The sequence below is a fragment of the Sinohyriopsis cumingii genome, chromosome 5, assembly GCF_028554795.1.
Source record: "Sinohyriopsis cumingii isolate HCF-2022 chromosome 5, ASM2855479v2, whole genome shotgun sequence".
Classification (NCBI taxonomy): Eukaryota; Metazoa; Mollusca; class Bivalvia; order Unionida; family Unionidae; genus Sinohyriopsis; species Sinohyriopsis cumingii.
The window spans coordinates 10,008,339-10,033,147 of NC_142965.1; the positions used below are offsets into that span (position 1 = coordinate 10,008,339).

A 24,809-nucleotide genomic window follows, 5' to 3' on the forward strand; every position below is an offset into this window, starting at 1 on the left:
TAAAATGATGATTACTAATTATCCTGGGTAAGATGATGATTACTAATTATCCTGGGTAAGATGATGATTACTAATTATCCTGGTTAAGATGATGATTGGTGATTACTTGGGTAAGCTAATGATTGGTGATTACCCTGGGTAAGATGAAGATTGGTGATTACCCTGGGTAAGAAGATGATTGGTGATTACCCTAGGTAAGATAATAATTGGTGATTACCCTCTGTAAAACAATTCTTGGCAATTACTCTGTGTAAGGTGATTATTGGTGATTACCTTGTGTAAGATGAAGATTGGTGATTATCCTGTGTAAGATGATGATTGGTGATTACCCAGTGTAAGGTGATAATTGGTGATTACCTTGTGTAAGATGAAGATTGGTGATTATCCTGTGTAAGATGATGATTGGTGATTACCCAGTGTAAGGTGATTATTGGTGATTACCTTGTGTAAGATGAAGATTGGTGATTATCCTGTGTAAGATGATGATTGGTGATTACCTAGGTAAGATGATTGGTGATTACACTAGGTAAGATGATAAGATGATTGGTGATTACACTAGGTAAGATGATTGGTGATTACCCTAGGTAAGATAATAATTGGTGATTACCCTCTGTAAGACAATTCTTGGCAATTACTCTGTGTAAGATGATTATTGGTGATTACCTTGTGTAAGATGAAGATTGGTTATTACCCTCTGTAAGATGATGATTGGGGATTACACTGTGTAAGATGATGATTACTAATTATCCTGGGTAAGATGATGATTGGTGATTACCCAGGGTAAGATGATGATTGGTGATTACCTAGATAAGATGATGATTGGTGATTACCCTGGGTAAGATGATGATTGTTGATTACCTAGATAAGATGATGATTGGTGATTACCCTGGGTAAGATGATGATTGTTGATTACCTAGACAAGATGATGATTGGTGATTACCCAGGGTAAGATGATGATTGGTGATTACCTATGTAAGATGATGATTGGTGATTACCCTGGGTAAGATGATGATTGGTGATTACCCTGGGTAAGATGATGATTGATACTTAGGAAAGTTTGTTTGGAACAAAAATTGCTAGAGAAGGTAAAGACAAGTGTAAAAGTTCAATTTTTTGTTGCTATTTCATGAAGCTTATTATCAAACTGAGCAATCTTCTTTAAACAAAACAACAGCAACCTTTACTGATCATCCTGAAATAATTTCGTTTCTTTGATAAAGCCCTGTTTATTTTCAGTGATAAAGTCATTTATTTTCAGTGATAAAACAATGTCTATTTTCATTGATAATGCCCACTCTGTTTTCAGTGATAAAGCCCTGTTTATTTTCAGTGATAAAGCCCTGTTTATTTTCAGTGATAAAGCCCTGTTTATTTTCAGTGGAGTCGGACGGAGACAACAGATTCGAGTATATGAGTCCACCAAAGAGATTTCAAACTGGTCCCAGCACCCCTGACAGACTTATACCTCACCCTCTGGCCCACAGGTGAGATTACAAGAAAAAAGTTTAAAAAATTATATTGCTAAATTACACCTTTCAGTTTGTTGGGATAGAAAATTCATTATTGCATTAGTTTGCAAGTAATCTTTATTTAATTTTAATTTATTTATTAAGATAAATTAGGATAGTATTTCAGATGTATTTATTTTTAAATAAAGAATTAAAAATACAGACTGTTTTCTGTTGTTTATGCTTTTAAAACATTGAGGAATAATAAATCAAAAGTTGCCTTTAAGTTATAGGACTGCAATTTCATTTTTATATATCTGGCAAAATTGTTTTTCAAGTCGGCCATCATAAAATACAAATTTAGCTCATGTTCATGCTCGAATAGTGTTTTATGCAAAGATCTTTTCATTATGGTATAAAAAGTGAATCACTTATTGTGTCATGTTTGCCAAAGGGGAGATATTCATTATGAATAAAGTATTTAGCACATCAAGTCAAGGTTATCAACCATTTATACCTTCTCATGTTTTCTGTCTAAAACCAATGCAGTTTTCAACAGTTCTAATGAAATGTGTTTATCATTGTGCGGGTGGCCAAGTTACATAAAGCACTTACCTTTAGAAATCACTGACATCACACCTATGTCTGCTTGGCCAATGTGAATATGTAAGAAATCTTGCCAGTATTTTCCCAAGGGTGGTTAGTTCTTCTTTGGGGTTCTCCCAGGTTCAAACTGTTGTCACTAGCCTTCCTATAGATTTCCTAATTTACAATGTTTTCTTTTTTCAGTATCTCATCAAGCAGCCTGGAAGGTAGTAGTCCAGATCAAACAGTGCCCCCTGATGGGGATATGCAAGAGATGCGCACCAGTTCACGACCAATGCCACACATGTTTGGTTTCATGCCACTACGAGTCTCACAAGACATGCAAACAACAGACTCAGAGACATCAGACATTGCGGAATCCACTGACATGTCGGAGTCAGCAGATAGTTCATCGGGAATGCTTCACTGCTCGGGCAACAATTCAGGCTTGCTTCATTCCTCGGCTAGTCCAAGGAGTGGTGCATTTTCACACATAAAACCTGGGCATTTGTGACGATTTGTTAATTATTAGTTCTTGCTATAAGGGTAAGGTGATGTTTTTCCAGTAGTTGTGTGTTTAGTGCAGGAAAGGGTCTTTAGTTTTCATAGTTCTCTAGTACCCTGATTTAAAGCACAAATTATACATTTCTGTATCAGGGACTTATTTACAGTTCATGGATGGATCATCAAGAAATTGAAACCAAAAATGTTGTTGTATAGTGTTTATTACATCAAACCATTGTCTTAGATTGCATAAAAGAATTAAAGTTGTCAAGTTCGACTTTAATTTTTGTTGATCTTTCTTCATAATCTGGTGTTTTGCCTCATCTTAACTTTTATTTGGAATATCCTCATTTCTTTCTGATGCAGTCAAATAACTTTGTCTCTCTAAAAGAGACTCAAATGTAATCATGGTAAATAAGTAATCTTTTAGTGGATAAAGATCTACTAAATGTGTGAAGGATAGCCTTATGACATGATAGATCTTGAAAATTATACTCAACCATGTTTTAACAGTCAGTGAAACGCCTGCATGATTAATTTTTATTGTTATTCCTGCAACTTAAAGAAGAAAATGATATAAGAAATCTCTTGTCTCCAGCTGTTGCTTGCATTGCTGTAAGTGATGATATGTCATCTATTCTATGTGATGTTATGAAGTTATTATGATGTAATAATAACCACGGGCTTGAGGGCAGTTCAAAATGGCCATTATTCATGTCCAGGGTATTTTTGTAGCATGTGATGGAAAAGGCAGAGGATGTCCTGATTATTTAACTATCACTTTAGTTGGAAAGCTGAGCTCTTGTGTGCTTTCTTTCCTCAACAGCTTTTGATCAATCACCAATATTATCTCCAACCATGAATATGGCAAGGGTTATTTAGTTCTAGTCAACTTTATTGATCAGTTCAAAATCTCCTGTATGCAAACACTCTTGCTGCTTATGACTGCTTGAAATTTTATAGACATTGCTGTCATGTTTCAAGGAGATGAACATGTTTGTCAGTTGTACTAAGGTTATGCGCCTTTAAAACCAAGTGTTTGGGGATGATAGTTCCTATTTCCATTAGGCACATTTCATTTTTTAAATGGCCTTAGATCACATTTCTGTAAATCCAAGGGAGCTTATGGTGTGATCCTGCCTCCATCTCAAGACCATTTTGAACCAGACTTCACAGGAAGCATTCTGCTATGAAGGCCTTTCAACTTTATAGATAAGATGCCCATCTACCATAAACTTTGGCTGCTGTATTGAAAATGCAACAAACTTTCAACAACATTTTTTAAAAATTCTTTTACACTTTTACCAAGCAGAATTAAGCCAGTTTTTTTTTAACAAAGAGCATCCAGAAATGAATGCCTTTCAAATTTATGCAAATGATGCTAGAATGTGACTGACTACAAAATAGAAAGATCAATAAACATCTTCTCAAAATCTTCCTCACAGAATTTGACCAAAATTTGAGTGATGTTCTGTCAGATGTGACTGTCATTACAAAAAATTGAAAATTCGATAAACATCTTCCCCCAATCTTCCTCACAGAATTTGACCAAATTTGACTAATGTTCTGTCAGATGTGACTGTCATTACAAAAAATAGAAAAATCAGTAAATATCTTCTCAAAATCTTCCTCACAGAATTTGACCAAAAAGATCATAGCATGAAGGCCTTTCATATTTGCACAAATTATGCTTATCTCCAGTGAAATGTGGCTGCTATTGGTACAAATAGAAAAACCTTTTCAGAAATATGCAACAGAATTTTATCCGATTTGAGAGAAAGAGACCCAGCATAAAGAGCATTTAAGTTGGTACAAATAATGCCAGTTCACTATCAGCTGTGGCTACCATTACTACAGCAAAATCTTTTTCAAAATATTCACAAAAAGCCACTCAGTACAATTTCAAATTTGACACTGAAAGCATCCTGGTATGAAAAACTTATAAGTTTGTACACATGGTGCCCAGCCATTGTTAAACATGGCTGCTCTTACTAAAAAAAGAAAACCCTTGAATTTATTGTCAAAAACCACTTGACAGAATTGTACCAAATTTGACAGAAAGCATCCTAGTATGAAGATTTGCATATTTATGTCAACAATTCAACCTGCCAAGAAATGTGGCCAACATTACCACAAACAGAAGAACATGACTGCTTTATAAAAATAAACACTGAATAAAATTTAATTAGTTTTGGTAGAAAACTTCATGGAAGAAAGGCCCTTAGTATTTGACAAATGATGCTGATGTGTCACCAAATATGGGTGAAGATGCAAAATTTAGTGAAACTTGAAACAGTGATTTCATACCATTCCATTCAGTGAAAAGCATTGATGGAAATTTCTACAGAAAGCATACTGCTGAACAGGATTTCCCTTCGAACTGCTGTTGCGTTTGTAAAGCAGATGCCAGCAGACGAGTGGAATATTATACATGTTCTCATGGGATAGAACATTTACAGTGCCATGAGCATGAGAGAGATAATGTTTTCATTGGATGGAACATTTATCGTGCCATGAGCATGTGGGAGATAATTTGTTTTCATGGGATGGAACATTTATAGTGCCATGAGCATGTGGGAGATAATTTGTTCTCATTGGATGGAACATTTATAGTGCCATGAGCATGAGGGAGATAATTTGTTCTCATTGGATGGAACATTTATAGTGCTATGAGCATGTGGGAGATAATTTGTTCTCATTGGATGGAACATTTACAGTGCCATGAGCATGAGAGGGAATATTCTCACTGGTTAGAATATTTAAAGTGTCCTGAGGATGAGAGTAATTTAGTTTACAGTATTAACACTGATTTAAAATTTGCAAAGGATCATTTGTAGATTTGATTAGAATGTGATTGGTATTTAATTTTGAAAGAACTCTCTGAAACTTCTGATTATTTTATTTTTATCTGAGCACTTTTTTCATTTAAATGAAGGAATTTGTTGTCTGTTCGAGCCTGGACTTGTTTACTCAGGGGTGCAAATAATTTGCTGTATGCCATATTTCTCCAGTGATAAGCCTATTCTTGATAATAAGCCCATTGTTATATACCATATTTATGTTATGATTGCCCATTCCTTATAATAAGGCCATGGTTCTATAACATTTTCTCATGATGGCCCATTCTTGATAATAAGAACATTGCTGTATACAATGTTTTCTTACGATAGCCCATTCTTGATAATAAGACCATTGTTATATATCATATTTTTCTTGTGATAGCCCATTATTGATAATAAGGACATTGCTGTATACAATGTTTCTCTTATGATAGCCCATTCTTGATAATAAGATCATAGTTATATATCATATTTCTCTCATGATAACCCATTATTGATAATAAGGACATTGCTGTATACAGTGTTTCTCTTATGATAGCCCATTCTTGATAATAAGGATGTTGCTGTATATGATATTTCTCTCATGATAGCCTATTATTGGTAATAAGACCATTGTTGTATACAATATTTCTCTCATGATAGCCTGTTCTTGATAATAAGACCATTGTTATATAATCTTTATTCAGTCATAGCCCATTCTTGATAATAAGCCCTTTTGTTAATAATAGGTCCATATATTCATTACAATCTCTCTCAAGTGATAGCAAATTTCTGATAATAAGGCCATTGTTCTGTACAATCTTCAGTCCAGTGATAGCCAGTTCTTGATAATTAGGACGTTGTTGTATACAGTCTTTATCTAATGATAGCCCATTCTTGATAAAAAAAAGTCCATCTTCAGCTTTTGCAAAATTTTGAAAAATTGTTATCTAAGAAAACTATGTTCAGTCATAAACCCTCCCCACACATTTCTTCACATTTTCAAGGTACCATTCCTTCGACACTACATCCAACACTGACCATCTTAGGAGTAATGTGATGACAAATTTCATCTGGCCCCACCAAACAGCAACATCAGTTTTTCTCTAGACCAACGTCTTCATATGAGTAAATACTCATCATATATACTTGTACATATGACGATTTTCATTAGAATTGAATCCCAGTGTCAATAATGAATCATTTAGCCATCATAGTATGATCTGTGGTCCAAGAGAATTTACAATTTATTAATGTCTTTGATTGAGGAGGAGCTAGAGCATGATTGACAATTTAATAAAATTGAATGGTAAAGTCTTAGTTGCCCATTTTGTAATGACAGGCCTGTAAACATTAAGGAGAAGCTGGCAATAAGACAATAATAGCAATTGCTAGCTGGTGCCTCCCCGCCAAAAATTATGATTGTTCCAAAAGAATGTGTTACTGGTTACAAATAATATTTGTTCTTTTAGATATGTAACTTCTAGTCAAGAATGCACAGTATTATAGAGCAATGTGAAAAGAGCAATTAAGTGATATATTTGACAACTTTTAATTAATTGTACCCACACATTTAGGACATAGTCTTGTACAGATATGCTGCTGTAAAATATAACTTACTGGTGCTCTGAAATATTTTGTCTTAAGAATGCAAATTCCATTTCTAGTGAAACCTAACCAGAAAAGTGTAACTACCAGTGCTTTTCCTCAGTTCAGTGAGGATTGTGACATACCCAGAATATGTAATTACCAGTGCTTTTCTTCAGTTCAATGAGGATTGTGACTTACCCAAATGAGGACTGTGACATAACCAAAATATGTAATTACCAGTGCTTTTCCTCAGTTCAATGAGGATTGTGACATACCCAAATGAGGACTGTGACATAACCAAAATATGTAACTACCAGTGCTTTTCCTCAGTTCAATGAGGATTGTGACATACCCAAATGAGGATTGTGACATACCCAAAATATGTAATTACCAGTGCTTTTCCTTAGTTCACTAAGGATTAAGACATCTGAAATGAATGTACATTTCCTTACTTGTGCTCATAACTTCTTAAACTGTTCATTTCTCAAGGTATAAAAAATAAACACCCTGTAAAATATTACAGACATTGGATTTATATGGCCAATTCAGGCCTTGAACCCAGGATTTTCAGACTGGTTGTTATTCCTGTACCAGTCAGGTTATGACATTTGTTCTACCATTGACATGGGTGTCAGAACATACTAAATGTACATTATGCTCAGCCTGAATGAATTTCAGCCATTCTTCCAAGGTCGTAGGCAACAGTCTGGAGATGGTTTCAGAGTACCTATAGCATCTACCCCGAGGGAAGGAGGGGATAAAGGGGGCTAACTTTATAGATGGTTTCAGAGTACCTATAGCATCTACCCCGATGGAAGGAGGGGCTAATGGGGGCTAACTCTATTTGTACATTCTTCATTAAGTTTTTCTATTTAGCTCATGGCCACTATGATATTTTGCACCCTTTGTGCATACTGTTGTACCTGGAACCATGAGGGGTTGCATCTTGCTGAATTCTGTACCTTGATATTTTGCACCCTTTATGCATACTGTTGTACCGAATCCATGAGGGGTTGCATCTTGGTGAATTCTATAACTATGACTATTTGCACCCTTTATGCATACTGTTGTACCTGGAACCATGAGGGGTTGCATCTTAGTGAATTCTATACCTATTATTTTGCACCCTTTATGCATACTGTTGTACCTGGAACCATGAGGGGTTGCATCTTAGTGAATTCTATACCTATGATATTTTGCACCCTTTATGCATACTGCTGTACCTGGAACCATGAGGAGTGCATCTTGGTGAATTCTATACCTATTATTTTTGCACCCTTTATGCATACTGTTGTACCTGGAACCATGAGGAGTGCATCTTGGTGAATTCTATAACTATTATTTTTGCACCCTTTATGCATACTGTTGTACCTGGAACCATGAGGGGTTGCATCTTGCTGAATTCTATACCTATGATATTTTGCACCCTTTATGCATACTGTTGTACCTGGAACCATGAGGAGTGCATCTTGGTGAATTCTATACCTATTATTTTTGCACCCTTTATGCATACTGTTGTACCTGGAACCATGAGGGGTTGCATCTTGCTGAATTCTATACCTATGATATTTTGCACCCTTTATGCATACTGTTGTACCTGGAACCATGAGGGGTTGTATCTTTGTGAATTCTATACCTATTATTTTTGCACCCTTTATGCATAATGTTGTACCTGGAACCATGAGGGGTTGCATCTTGGTGAATTCTATACCTATGATTTTTTGCACCCTTTATGCATACTGTTGTACCTGGAACCATGAGGGGTTGTATCTTTGTGAATTCTATACCTATTATTTTTGCACCCTTTATGCATAATGTTGTACCTGGAACCATGAGGGGTTGCATCTTGGTGAATTCTATACCTATGATTTTTTGCACCCTTTATGCTTACTGCTGTACCTGGAACCATGAGGAGTGCATCTTGGTGAATTCTATACCTATTATTTTTGCACCCTTTATGCATAATGTTGTACCTGGAACCATGAGGAGTGCATCTTGGTGAATTCTATACCTATGATTTTTTGCACCCTTTATGCATACTGTTGTACCTGGAAACATGAGGGGTTGCATCTTGGTGAATTCTATACCTATGATTTTTTGCACCCTTTATGCATACTGTTGTACCTGGAACCATGAGGGGTTGCATCTTGGTGAATTCTATACCTATGATTTTTTGCACCCTTTATGCATACTGTTGTACCTGGAACCATGAGGGGTTGTATCTTTGTGAATTCTATACCTATTATTTTTGCACCCTTTATGCATAATGTTGTACCTGGAACCATGAGAGGTTGCATCTTGGTGAATTCTATACCTATTATTTTTGCATCCTTTATGCATACTGTTGTACCTGGAACCATGAGGGGTTGCATCTTTGTGAATTCTATACCAATGATTTTTTGCACCCTTTATGCATACTGTTGTACCTGGAACCATGAGGGGTTGCATCTTGGTGAATTCTATACCTATTATTTTTGCACCCAGTGTGCATACTGTTGTACCTGGAACCATGAGGAGTGCATCATGGTGAATTCTATACCTATGATTTTTTGCACCCTTTATGCATACTGTTGTACCTGGAACCATGCTGAATTATATATCTGCATCACAGTAGCAGGTCACTGTGGCCCATATATTACACTTACTAACTTGTGATAAATTTTGTTTTTGATGCACTGTTCATGCCTGAATTATAAAAAGGATGATGATATGCAACCTTGTGTAATGCTCGTAAAATAAATGTGGCTTGGCATGACCTATGTTTCATCTTTTACTTGCTTTGGCTAAGTTCTTGCATTCATTTCATGAATGTGCATGTTTTTGGCATACCATATACATACTGTCTTATCAAAAATAATGAAGCTTCATGAGAGGACACATCTTGAAAAGTAATATATCCATTCTTGATGCTTCAGTGATCTTTAATTTGTTTTTCTTTTCTTGGGTGCTGTTAATGTTAGAAACATGAAACTTGATAATTGGATGCATCTTTGTTATTATGACACTTTTACAAACCAGAGAAGGTCACTGTGCCCTATATTTTGTGCTTTAGTAACCATAGGTTAGTTATTTACATTTTGCTCATGTCCTCAGAGAGATTTATCTATGCTCCATACACACTAGCCAACACAGAAAGGTCACTTTTTACCAGTGCAGTTTAAAGTAGGAATAAATATGTTTATTCATTGGTAAGCTTTTCATAAAAATGACTGTACATTGTATATTGTGATCGGTTATTCTCAAGAGGTTAACTGTTTATTGTAACTTTGAGGACTCGGCTGTAGTGGCTAATCAAGGTAATTATACTGATGTATGGACTGTGCCTGTAATTGTGATTATACTGTCTGTCAGTCCAATAGCATTCATGGCCTGTGACTTCCACTCAGTAAAATCTAGCTTATAGGAGTGGTTTGGTTTTGGTTTGGTTGCTTTTAATGGCATTTTTAACATTTTATTGACAATAGCATGATTAGGAAATGGAGCTAGATGTCTTCTGCATGGGCACAACAAGGCAATCAGCCTGGGTTGGAATTGAAGTAGTAACTCTTGAATTATGAGTCTGGTGATATAACATGTGAGCTACCATGACTTCCGTCTAGGTTGACAATAATAGCACCTAAGTCAAATTATATAAACTGATTGGAAAACAAACATTAATCTCAGTTTGTGACAGCTTTATAATATTTATACTTTAATAGAATAGAAGAGAACGTTCTCTTTGTTTTGTCTTTCATACTCAGTCGCAGGGGTCAACATTTTTTAGGTCATAATCACTTTAATCTGAATCTCTTTTTTTTTGCATGATAAGCAATGTTTAAAGTGGCTGATGGAGACAACTAAAAGCATCACTGAGGCAAGCCATGTAATTGTTGATTACATTCTGGTTGTAAAATTGGCACTATTTTTCAGATATTTAAATGTCATATTTAACTTGCAGGACAAGTTAATGGCATTATATTGTTATATGTTAACTACAGAATGAGCTACATCATACAGAGGTTTGTAGATACAGTGTATGGAGGTGTATGTAAATATAGTGTACAGAAGTGTATGTAGATATAGTGTATGGAGGTGTATGTAAATATAGTGTACAGAAGTATGTGTAGATACAGTGTATGGAGAGGTATGTAAATATAGTGTACAGAAGTATGTGTAGATACAGTGTATAAAAATGTAGATTGCTATTTGAGCAGCTTGAATGGGAAAAGTACATTATTGGAACTCAGAAGCTTAGTCCATAATTTCAAGGGTTACAAACTGGTGTACAGATTTGATGTTCCCATTCTTTGCAGCAGGGGCATGTGTATTTGATCCTCATTGTCCATACATCTTTGTACATCCATTCTTAAATTTGATCCTCATTGTCTGTACATCTTTGTACATCCACTTTTTTCATTTGATCCTCATTGTCTGTACATCTTTATACATCCACTTTTTTCATTTAATCCTCATTGTCTGTACATCTTTGTACATACACTTTTTTCATTTGATCCTCATTGTCCGTACATCTTTGTACATACACTTTTACATCTGATCCTCATTGTCTGTACATCTTTGTACATCCATTCTTACATTTGATCCTCATTGTCTGTACATCTTTGTACATCCATTCTTACATTTGGTCCTCATTGTACATCTTTGTACAGCCATTCTTACATTTGGTCCTCATTGTCTGTACATCTTTGTACATCCATTCTTACATTTGATCCTCATTGTCTGTACATCTTTGTACATCCATTCTTACATTTGATCCTCATTGTACATCTTTGTACATCCATTCTTACATTTGATCCTCATTGTCTGTACATCTTTGTACATCCATTCTTACATTTGATCCTCATTGTACATCTTTGTACATCCATTCTTACATTTGATCCTCATTGTCCGTACATCTTTGTACATCCATTCTTACATTTGCATTCATGTATATAGATGACTTAGTTCAGTGTTCAAGCCACTATTGAAATTTTTCAACCTTTTACACAATTTTGAAGTTGTGTGGACCTGGACTTTTGTGACAAAAACCTGTTAGCATGAATAAGCTAAAACCGCTTGTGGTAGAGAAATTAAATTTGGTAGGCATGTTTTATGCATTATTTTGATCCTAATTAGATTCTTTTTCCATTGTTGAAAATTGTTTCAAATAAAGATTATGAATATTTGGACTTGTACAGCTGTATATACTCACTTCTAAGTCAAGTCCAACTGCAAATTGCACATAGCCAGAACGGCCATTGCACTATGTGCTGGCAGATCTGGGTCTGTGTAGTTTGTTAGCAGTAGTTAGTAGAACAAACAATATATACCCTGGTCTGCAGGTGCATTATGCTATGGCAGATCAAGATCCTTGTTGTTTGCAGTTTGACTCAACTTAAAAGAGAGTATTATACAGTACAGTGGGAGAGTGTCTGTTTTACAAACACAGATCTAAATGATCTAGGATGAAAACATTGCACAGAGCTTAATGTCCTTCAAGCAATTAGGACTGAGATTTTTGGCTCTTTTTCTAAAGTGTGGTGTAGTAAATTCATTGCAATACTTGTATACCTGTCAATGTTTTATCCTTGTTAAATGTGTAATTATTGTGATTCATATTTTTCTGTATAAATTTTCTGTTCATGTATATACCTGGCTATAAGTTGGATCCAACTGCAAAAAATCTTACTCAAATCTAGGGTGAAATGATACATTATAGATACATATATTGTGTTTCAGGGTCTTTTCATCTTTAAAAAGTACGTCAGTTTTGGGGTGGTACTGTTGTTATTGTTATGGGTTTTTACATCATTCTCCAGCATATAATAGGCTATATATATGGTGGCCAGATTAACTGGTGGAGGAGAGCCTGGGAAAATTCTGGGAAGAACCAGCTACCCACGGGAAGCTACAGGCAAACTTTGTATCTCTAGTTCTTCAGTTCGTATATCATTCTCTTCCTTGATAAGATACAAAAATACTTTAAGAAAGACTAACTCTTAGGTGTCAGTCATTTTTATTCAGCCTTTAAGGCCATTTCAGGCTGCTCCATTTGATCAGGTGCTGGATTCATCTTGGTCACCACCCCTTTTGTTTTGCATTGCATGAATGTTTATAAAGCATCTTATTACCAGTTTCATGTTTCATTTGGAAATCAGTACAGAAGAGAAGAAATAAGGCAGTTTCCATGTCCAAAGGAAATCTTATGTAGAACTAATCAGCGTTAGGAACAGAGATGACTAAGAACCAAATCCTTCACATTGTGCACTTCCCGCAGATGCAAAACCACTATCGCAGCCACAGACACTCGTTTCTGCTTGTTTAAATGGAAATTGTTGACAACACCCACTCACCTTCTACAAATTAACAAGGTGACTATAACTCGTACAGTTTGGAATCTGGCCCTTGCTGATTATGTACTTACTTTCTATTTAATCCTGTTGGCACATTCATTCACTTATTGTAGATAACAGCATAAAAGGAGACATTACAAACTTGTTCCCATTATACACCTTAAATACTTTACAGAACAGTTAATAGCCACTTCTGCATGAAGTTTCTATGTTACTTTGTATATAAATGAACCTAGCTCGGATGTGACATGTTCTCTTCATGAGACATGGGAATCGTAGCACTCAAATTTTTTATGCAAGTTGATCAGATGTGGTGAACATAGAAACTTTGTGTAAAATGGTTATTAAGTAATCAGCAAAGCATTTTAATCATAAATGGAAAACAAATCTGGAAAATGTCTTCTTTTCGCTGATAAATGGTTTTAGTGACTTGGCATGCTGAAAGAATAAAAAATCAGCAAGGAATTGGTGGGGTTGGGACATAAGTGGCATATTTTGAATCCCGCAAATTAGCCACCTTGTGTTTATTAATTTGTACAAGACAAGTAGTTGTTTTCAATAGTTATTTTCTTTTACTGACAGAAATAAATGCATGTTTCCTGCTGCAGCTGTCTCAGATAGATTTGCAATTTAAAGAATGGAAAATCAAATGACTAATAACTACTTACACTGCGGAAGATTAAAATAATTTGTATAGGGTAAGTATTGTTTTGCATCAATTCTTCACCTCTTGTATTGATATAGAAAAAAGCGTTGATGCATCGACAAACTGATTAATCATTTCATCCCTACTATGATCTTGCAGCGCATAATGTACCTGTGTTGCTGTGCTTATTGATCCTAATCAAAATGCATAGACCCAAATCTACTGGCAGACAATGTGATGGCAGATTTGGATCTGTATAATATGTCAGTTTGTTAAATCAATTTTCTACCCATGACTGAGCCAGAATTTTACCATCAGGTCCCAAAGTTGGAAAACAATACTAGTGTTTTTGATCCAGTGTACCGTACTTTCAGATGAGGCTAGTGCTACTTTTTCCTGAAGGCCTCCTTGTTAAACTCCAGTAGCCTCACTTGACAACAAAATGGAAATGAGTAGATTTCATTTTAGCCAATCTGTATCATCAAGTTACAACAATTTGATGGCTCCAGTGGCCTAGTGGTTAGAGCATCCGCCTCGGATGTGGGAGGTTGTGGGTTCAATTCTCGGCCAAGTCGTACCAAAGACTTACAAAAATGGTACTAACAGTTACCTTGCTTGGTGCTCAGCATTAAGAGGTTAGTGTTAGGACTGGTCGGTCTGGTGTCAATACAATGTGACTGAGTGGGACATCATGCTACATGTCTGTGTTATGATGCTCCAGTGCTAGACATCACTATAAACTGTCACACTGCAGACATTGTGGCAATATGACTGATTTTTTTTTTAAAGCTACATTAAAAATCCAAATCACATACATACAACAATTTGTCCAATGATACTGTAAATAAATGTTTAAATAATTCCTGTCATTCCCATGCTATTCCCCCATTGTTTGATTGATCTCAGCAGCTAGAAACAATTAAAAGGTTGTAATCCAGGCTTTGGACATATATTTTGCTAGTTGTTCAGCTGATGAAATCTTGTGCAATGTATAATGTGACAACTGCACCGTAGCTGTAAATCTATATGGGTCTGCTGTCCCCATGCATCAAAGAACACATGTTATTAACAGTGATAGTAGTCAGTACAAGTAACTCCTGTCACAGATGCTTCATTCATGACACTGATATTCATATGCATGTCAGCAGTTTAAAAATCAATTTCAGTTTGTGACTAGTCACTACAAGTGACTCCTGTTGCAGATGCTTCATTCATGAGACTGATACTCATATGCATGTCAGCAGTTTAAAAATCAATTTCAGTTTATGACTAGTCAGTACAAGTGACTCCTGTTGCAGATGCTTGATTCATGACACTGATATTCATACGCATGTCAGCAGTTTAAAAATCAATTTTAGTTTATGACTAGTCAATACAAGTGACCCCTGTTGCAGATGCTTCATTCATGACACTGATATTCATAAGCATGCCAGCAGTTTGAAAATCAATCTCAATTTATGGCTAGTCAGTACAAGTGACTCCTGTCACAGATGCTTCATTCATGACACTGATATTCATATGCATGTCAGCAGTTTAAAAACCAAATTAAGATGAAGTTTGCATCAGAAAGGTTGAAAGATTAGGCAATTTCTTTTTTTCAGTTACTTTGTGGGATGTTATTTGTTTGTGTGAAATTTGTTATGTATGTAACAAAAATGTCATTAGATCTTGAATGTTAGGTCACATCTTATTGTCAGCATGAGAAATTCTGGATCATGACTCAGTGCTTCGTGTTTCATAATTTGCTTGATTTTCTGTTGCCGACAACTCATTGTGATCTAGCTAGCAATCAAGATCACATTGCTGTGACAATTGCATATATATATACTAATGCCTGTTCTAGGACAGGAATGTTAAAAAATTTGAAAAGTAAAAGAGTATTTTAAAAAATTGGGATGGGCAAGGTTAAAAGAAAGTTTGAATATCAAAATACAAAAAAGTATTAAAATAATTTGCCACCTTGAGTTTCAAAACCTTTCAACCTCTTGTTTGGCAGTTGATGGATGTTCTTAGTATCTCTAGTATAGTGTGGATAAAAAGTCTTTCAAATGCTGGTTCATAATAAAGTATATGTGGCAATATTTTTTGTGCTGTAAAATATATTGTCCAGTAAGGATATGCAGTATATGTCTTTATCAGAGCCGTGCAGAAAAATTGGAATAAAATTTTTATAGCGCAATGGTGAGGAATTTTCAATACGTGTCCATAGATATTGGGCATGTTGTTGTTCATGGTTCAAGATGTCTCATTTTCCATCAGTTCTTACGTCTTCATGTCTCCAACCATAGATATGTTATATTTTTTCATGTAGAAAACTATAACTCTATACTTCGGTCATATCAGTGGAGAAATGTTATGTGGTAGATAGACTGTTATCCACCAGATGTCAGCTTCTATGCAGACAGTGAAATAATATGGCACTGTTTTTGTCATACTGGTAAAGGAACTTGCTGAAAATTTTTGTAAAAAAGGAGAAAACAGTTTGAAAAACAAAATTATGCCGTTTTTTAGGTAATTCAAGGTTCACATTGTGGTAACATTCCTATTGTTAGGCTAATACTTGCATTGGTAATGATTAAAGATGCACCTGTTTAAAACTAGAAGAAGTTTGCAGACTCAAAATAAGTAAATTTGAAAGTGGAAGAAATAATTTACATGACTGGATAATTTAATTCAAATCAAAGATAATCTATTGGGCCCCACTTGAAGTGGTATCATTAGCAATTGTGGTGATGCAAGTTTGTCAATCTACAGCAGAGAGAGAGAGAAAGAAAGCAAAAGAAAAATTGAGCATTTCTGGACTAGCAGCATAAGAAAATAGCATGATTAAACATACCACTGGAAAGGAACAGATGCTCTAGCTTTAGGAGAAACAAGTTAAATTTCCATGTGGCCTGAGAAGAACTAGGCCCTTATGTTTAACTATTTAACTTGTCTTGAAAAAATATCCTGACTCTTAGAATCTGTCATTGCTAGGCTTAAAGCTTACAAGTTCTTCTGTGCTTTATTTAGAATGCATGGAAGAAAATTTTGAATTTATTTAATTTCACTTTTGCTTCATTATTTTTTCGTTTCTAACCAAAAATGTAAATGATTACTTTAGAAGTTTGATTCTCGTTAACATAATACATGTACCAGTCCACAGACCTATAAATTACTAATCCAGGGGAGTTAATCAGACTACGGTGACCTTATACAGTCTTGCAGATGGTACAGTGTGAATTCTAGTAGCGATGTTTCTTTCTTTTTGCCCTCAATCCAGCAAGGTGTTGCCTTAAGTTACCTACTTTTTAAATTCTTGAAAAATAAATTGCCGTATTGTGGTGTCTAAATTGATTTTCATAATTTTAAAGACAAAAGCAGGCATCATTGGCTGTAGGTTTAAATTGCTCATTACATCTGCCAGTAATAATTGATACAAACAACAATGGCATAATTTTGTCTTCAGTTTATTTTACCCATGATGCTTTATGAATTTCCAAAATATGTATTGATTGTTCTCAGTGTTTGCACATGATGTGAAAAGTGAAATAAATATGTTGTGGATAGCAAGCCAGAATTTAAAATGTTGGTACAAATGAAATTAGGCTTGTTGCTTGTAAGATTTTATTCAGTTCTAATATTTCTGGATCAGCGTATAAATTATATTGTTTAAGAAACAAAGAAACATTAAAAATTTTGTTACAAATGTTATTTTTGTATCTTGCTGATTTAATGCCAGTCTGTCATGTGTTCAGTGGTATTTCTTTATTAGATTGGTTTTTCTTTGTCAGATGAGTATTCTTCTCATCAACAATCGGTCAGTTTTCTTTATGAGTTGCTTTCTTCTCATCATCAGATCGGTTTTTCTTCGTGAGTTTTCTCATTATCAGATGGATTTTTCATTTATGAGTTGTTTTCTTCTAATGAACAATCAGTTTTTCTTTGGAAGTTGTTTTCTTATGATGAGATTGGTTTTTCTTTACAGAATGTTTTCTTCTCATCATTAGATGGGTTTTTACAATTTGTTTTCTTTTCATCATCGGTTGGTTTTTACAAGTTATTTTCATATCATATGGGTTTTCATTATGAGTTGTTTTCTTTACATCATCTGTATTTTATTTGCAAGTTGTTTTCTTCACATCATTTGTAGGCTTTTCTTTGCAAATTGTTTTCTTCTCATCAGTTGAGATAGTGATTTAATTTGCCAGTCATTCAGATATAAATATGAATGTGGATGGTTGTATACACATATTGTTATGTCATAACACCTTGTAAAATACCAAATATGCGGATGTTTCTGCATCTTTACATTTCTCTTAATTTACTGCTTTGGAAAATTCTTATACTAATTTCCAGAAAATTTGCACATGGAAAGCACATATCTTTTCACTGCCTGAATTTTTGTAACGTCTGTGCAGTTTTTAACTTGTCTTTAAAAGTTGCAAATTTGAAACTTAATTTTTTTTCTTCTAATATATATATATCATTTGAGTGTTTTGGTATGATGCATTAAATAAATATTTAAAGAGGAAATATGGTCTTTTGCACCATTACAATTTGCTAATTGTTATTTTATAAGATTTCAGCAAAACAGATAATAAAAAGCATGGGTCCATGAAATTTACTTGATATTGCTATTAATTTAGTCTTGCGGGAAAGAAACAATATGTATATTCCCCTCAGAATTCAGATATGATAGAGACAAGCTTAATTCATGATGGATGCTTTATTCAAAGCTGCATTACCTTGAAATAACTGTTAAATTGAAATGGTGTTCTGTTCTCTGTAGTTTCTAACTACTGTTCACATATAATGTTACCAGCAAAATCTTGCTAGTTGATTGTTAGATTTGTGTTGCGAGCAGGAACCAGAGACCTTGATTATTAGTACCAATAAAAATAGAAACTCAAGTTGTACAGACATTTTTTGAGGAATTTTTGTATAGTCCTCTGAAAACATTTGCCATGACCTCCAGGATATGTCATTCTCCATATCTTATATGCTTCGTCCTTTAGGTACATTAGCCATGGCTTCCAGGATATGTCATCCTCAGTATCTTACTTTGGATAGTTATTTATGTACATTAGCCATGGCTTCCAGGATATGTCATTTTCAGTATCTTATATGCATAGTCCTTTACGTACATTAGCCATGGCTTCCAGGATTTGTCATTCTCAATATCTTATATGCATAGTCTTTTACGTACATTAGCCATGGCTTCCAGGATATGTTATTCTCAGTATCTTACTTAGGATAGTTATTTAGGTACATTAGCCACATGGCTTCCAGGATTTGTTATTCTCAATATCTTATATGCATCTTCCTTTAGGTACATTAGCCATGGCTTCCAGGATTTGTCATTCTCAATATCTTATATGCACTGAACTTTACATACATTAGCTATGGCTTCCAGAGTATACCATTCTCAGTATCTTACTTTGGATAGTTATTTAGGTACATTAGCTGTGGCTTCCAGAGTATACCATTCTCAATATCTTACTTTGGATAGTTATTTAGTTACATTAGCTATGGCTTCCAGAGTATACCATTCTCAATATCTTACTTTGGATAGTTATTTAGTTACATTAGCTATGGCTTCCAGAGTATACCATTCTCAATATCTTACTTTGGATAGTTATTTAGTTACATTAGCTATGGCTTCCAGAGTATACCATTCTCAATAACATACCTTGTATCAGAGCAACACATTAATCTTTAACTAACAATCTAGTATAATCATTCGTTGAGGGGACACAGAGTTAAAATGTTTTATGCAACGGGGCACAAAATATATGTTTTCCCACTATCCATGTTAACTAGACTATTCAGGCAAGTGTAATCAAAACTGCACTCAACAAGGATTGGCAAGTGCAAAAAATTATGATAAAGTTTACGGAATGTCATGAAATACATTACATTTATCAGTAAATAGCTATGTTTTGGTTTATATTCATCTATAGAAAGTCGAGAAACACACTATGTGATTAGCTCACCTCCTCAGAGAAGTCAATCAGTGAAATTTTATTAAAATGAAAGTCAGTTTGCAATGAATGATCATCCTGTGAGATTGTACACAAGATTAAAGTCAAAGATAGTGATGAGGGAATTATTTTTTTTAAGAATAGTGTGAAATTGAATTGTGCAAGGACATGATGTTGAACTTTTCACAAGAAAGATGTAAACTGAAATAGTGTGTTCCAAGAATTTTAAATTTACTTTTATTTCTGAATATTCAACATTCTTGAATGAGAAAACTGAAAAATGTGGTTCTTTTGTTCTTTATAAAATAATGAAATTATGGCATTTACTGTGGCTCATGCCATGAAGTCCCTGTGCAAGAATGCTTTGTTAGTAATGTATGTTATGTAATTTTTCCCAGCAGTCAGTCTTACTATGGGCCTAATCTAGTTCATTATGTCATGTAATGTTAGAGATGTCACAGGCCTGCTTATGATGTGTGTGATTTACAGTTTTTCAAACTGATTTCATTGTTAGAGCCATCGAATGAATTTGTACAATTTTTATAAACATTTGAACAATTTAGTTATATGTCAGGAAATGTAGCTGTGGATCAGATATTATTTTGACTCTAATTTAGATTGGTAGCTTTATAGGGTTGACTAAACAAAGCTATTTATTCAAACCTATTTTCAGGTAATTAAGTGCTTGTGCACCAGGTAAAATAAGATTTATAAACCATGCAATATAAACCTGGTTGTACTCCATGAAACACCCTGTTACTTTGTACCATAAACCTGGTTGTTCCCCATGTTACTGTTACTGGGTACCATAAACCTGGTTGTACCCTGTGTTACACACTGTTACTTGGTACCATAAACTTGGCTGTACTCCGTGTTACACACTGTTACTTGGTACCATAAACCTGGTTGTACCCCATGTTACACACTGTTACTTGGTACCATAAACCTGGTTGTACCCTGTGTAACAAACTTCCTTGGTATCATAAACCTGGAGGAAATCGTATGTTTCAGATTTTAAAATAAACCATTCCACTCCACAGAGCAATATTTATAAATATTGGCTGTTTGACTAGTGACTAATTAGACCACAGCTTACTCAGGCAGACAAAGTAAAATAAGCCTGATATGTGATACTTGATTTATTGTGTAAATGTTTTACTGTGTGTACAGGCTCTATTATGACAGTCAAGGAGACAATGTTTTTCCATGTGTACATGCCTTATTATGACAATGAGAAAATGTTTTACCATGTGTACAGGCTATTCTAGTACTTATCAATGAGAAAATGTTTCACCATGTGTAAAGGCCTTTCTATTATGACAGTCAAAGAGAAAATGTTTTATTGTGTACAGGGGTTATTATGACAAAGAGAAAATGTTTTACCATGTGTAGTGGTCTGTTGACATTCAAAGAGAAATGTGTACAGGCATTTCTATAATCAGTGCAAAGAGAAATATGTACAGGCCTTTCTGTTATGACAAAGAGCTGCTGTTGTGTTAATGTACTGAATAAAAAGCTCTGAAATGTTTATTATATTCAGTATTAAAGTTTTGCCGATTCTGCATTTTTGTGCATCCATCTGCATCAGAAAATTAGAGTCATGCGTACAAGAGTTTTAATTAAAGTAGTAGAAAGAAGTAAGATGAATTATTGTTTAGTATAGTGGGTGCAGTTTATTGCACAAGTTTCTTCTCTCAGATGGGAAAATTTAGTTATGTAAAATTTTTAAAATATGATTATTTCACTGTAAATACTAATTTTGTGTTCGTAATGTGTTGTTGTGGTTTCATCAAATATTTGCAGGCAAATATGCAAATACATGATTTATTCCATTATTTTCATTTTTGTAAATTAATGACCAGAGGTCTTGGAGGTTATTTGAAATGTATGCATATTTGATTCAAATCCTGAATCAGTTTTACGTTTCATGAAAGCTTTGTAAATTATATTCTCAGAAAAATCCTTCTGTAACATTGCAAATAGTTTACAGTCCTTTCACTGTGGCTTTTCTTCCAACAAGTTGATTGGACACCATATATGTGAGGTTCAGCTACTGAACACACCATTCTTAAAGTAATAATATGTTTAAGTAAGCTTGAAATGAAACATGGTCATTCCAAGGCATAGCTTCAAAGCAGTGAAACACATCTCTTGACTGCATCATAGGATGTGGATAAAATATCAAATTTTGTTTCTAGTAATAAAATTAAAATAGCCCAAAAAACAGTTTTACTAATTAGTTTTTATCATTTAAGTGTAAATTTTGAAGGTGTCATCACATCTTTATTTTATGTTATGCCATGAGAATTAGGCCAGAGAATCAAAACTTTTTATTCTAGCAAGCTTTCAGGAGTCTTGTTATAGATACGAAGTCTGGCATGTACATGTTGGATTTTCCCAACTACGTGCAATAATGTGCTATTTTGGGCTGTCAGTTTTTTAAAGCTACAGCTGTACATAACCATGATTGGAACAGCCTACAACACCAGCTAAGCAGCTGTATTAATTGTAATCATGTGCTAACTGGAGGGAAATTTATACAATACATGCAATCTAAAGTGGGCACTACAACTTTCCATGTAGAGTGACACAGTGGCACATGTCTGCATGCAATATTAGTAAAAAATGGATCAGGTGATGAGCTCTACTTTCCTGATTTGGCAAGTGAAAATTTTAAACAAATGTGTTTTTTAAATATCTTTAGCCCATATAAGAGATGTTATGGGGTTTTCTTTTCTTTCTTTTTTTTTTTTTTCACTGGAGATCTAAGTGTAAAAACTGTTTGATTCATATGTAAAGATTGAACTTTAGTGATGTATCAAATTCAATGTTTATGACTGTACAATTATAAATGATCATATGGATTGGTTAACTTGGAATCAGATTACTTCACATAATACAGTTGCCATAGCCATACCTTACATACAACCATACTATGCGTACAGATATCAGATTCACGTAATACAATTGCCATAGCCATACCATGCCATAGCCATACCATGCATACAGGCATACATGTGTACAGTTATCAGATTACTCCGAATTGAATTAACTTTGTAAACCATCAGCATTCTTAAGGCAGTTCATGGTGGGCCTAACTTAACACAGAAAGAAAACAAAACTGAAATTAAAGTCTTGGATGCAAAAAAGCAGGGAGTATAAACAAAAATGGTTAAGCCAGTTCTACAAAACGGAACGATTGATTGGATATGGCTGACCGATACAGATAAGAGAATGAGGTGGTCCTGGTGCTTGAAGTTATCAGCTCTTAACTTTTTTTATAAAACTTAAAAGATGTTTAAATTAAATTTTAGTTCTTTTTTTATTTTCTTTTATGTTTTTTTTTCCTCCATTTTTGAAACAACGGACAGCTTAATGTACCAAGTTTAATTTATTTTAGGGCGGAAAATACTTTTGGGTGAGTAAGTCTTTCAGTTATTTGCTGGAATTGGCATGGGCAAGGAAAATTTAAATTCATTCTTTCTCAGAATGGATACCAGCCATGGCAATGAGCCTATCCGCCTTTAATCATAATTCCTAGAAAATGTTTTCATTTGTAAACTGTACACGAGTTCTTACTAGATTAACCTGATTGACAGGTTGACTTAAAATAGCGGCAATTTCAGAATGTGCTGTAAAGTTAATTTATCGTGTGCTAGTAGTCAGCACATATAATACCCATAGTTCAATACCTATAATACCATTTTCATAATGCTTCCCTGCTTCACCAATGGTAGCAAGTGCTTTCTTGTCTCCCCGACCCCTTTTTGAAATTTACTCTTGATATAAGTAATTAAACCGTTAATAAATGATATTTAGAAGAAAATTTTATTTGGTTTGTGTCTGTGTATACAATGCAGTAAGATTTTACTTATCTTTTCTAATTCAGATTGTACAAATTTGTTCACAATGACATGTTGGTAAACCATTATGCATTTTCTTCTTATCTTTCATACATAATTGCCTTTCTATTTATAAGATCAGTTTTGATATATGAGAATTTTCTTCAGGTAGAATTGACACGTTCAAGAAGACTGTTGGATTTGTTGATATCAAAGCAATGAATGGTTCATTCTTGATATGTAAATATCTGAATATATTTGGAGATATCAGAAATGGAATTTTTGTTTTTATTTTGATCATAGAAGATAGCTCTGCAGCTAAGCCTATCAGATGTACACGAGAGCATTTTCATCGTATTCTCCAAACAAACGATAGGAAAAGTAGATTTGTAGCACCACTGATAGAGGACTGGGAAAGCTTATGTGGTGATCGTGCATTTATTATCGAGCATACTTTATTGTATTAGCTATACTTTGCTGATGAGGGCAGTGTGGTTTTGACGAAAATTTCGAACTCGTAAGATATTAATGTTCTGAGTATGGGAAATTACTAATGATCATGAATTATCCAGAGCAGGGAAGCAACTTTTTCAGTTGTACTCGGAAGAAAATCATGGAATATGGCAGACAGATTCACCTGAGGTCTATTTGGTACTCCTCGGACATCCAACATGACCATCAGGGTGGCCATTGTCATTGCTACTTCTGAATTGACGGTCATATTGATAAGGAATTCAATAAAACACTTTGAATTTCATGTAAATGGTGCTAAATGAAAATGATGTCAATCTGACCTCCAACATGACCACATTTATCACTGTTTATCCTGAATGATATTGACAAGGGGTTTTCACTCAAAGCTAATTATTATATCTGACCATCAAAGATGGCGACCACTGACCTGCAACGAGAGTAGCTTTTCTGAAATCTTTTCGTTGCAGTTCCATCTGAACAGATATTCATATTGACGTGAAGTTATTACACAAGTGTCTTCTTATGAGATAATGTTGGTCCTAGTTAAACTTGTGCTGATATGACTTTCAACATGGATGCAATAGCCATCTTAAATATGCTATTTGCTGA

At 34.5% G+C, this 24,809-nt stretch overlaps 1 protein-coding gene across 6 annotated transcripts in view; it reads left to right on the top strand.

Annotated features, from left to right (window-relative positions):
* The window catches only part of LOC149798615 (P2R1A-PPP2R2A-interacting phosphatase regulator 1-like), an 83,688-nt gene extending 59,688 nt beyond the window's left edge, over nucleotides 1–24,000 (top strand). For all 6 annotated transcript variants that reach the window (XM_089957441.1, XM_089957443.1, XM_089957444.1 and 3 more), the window contains 2 exons: nucleotides 1,379–1,484; nucleotides 2,238–24,000. In XM_089957441.1, the coding sequence (XP_089813567.1) occupies nucleotides 1,379–1,484; nucleotides 2,238–2,547 (416 nt within the window). In that variant the 3' untranslated portion in view covers nucleotides 2,548–24,000. The remainder of the gene's footprint in view (nucleotides 1–1,378; nucleotides 1,485–2,237) is intronic.
* The last annotated feature ends 809 nt before the right edge of the window (nucleotides 24,001–24,809 follow it).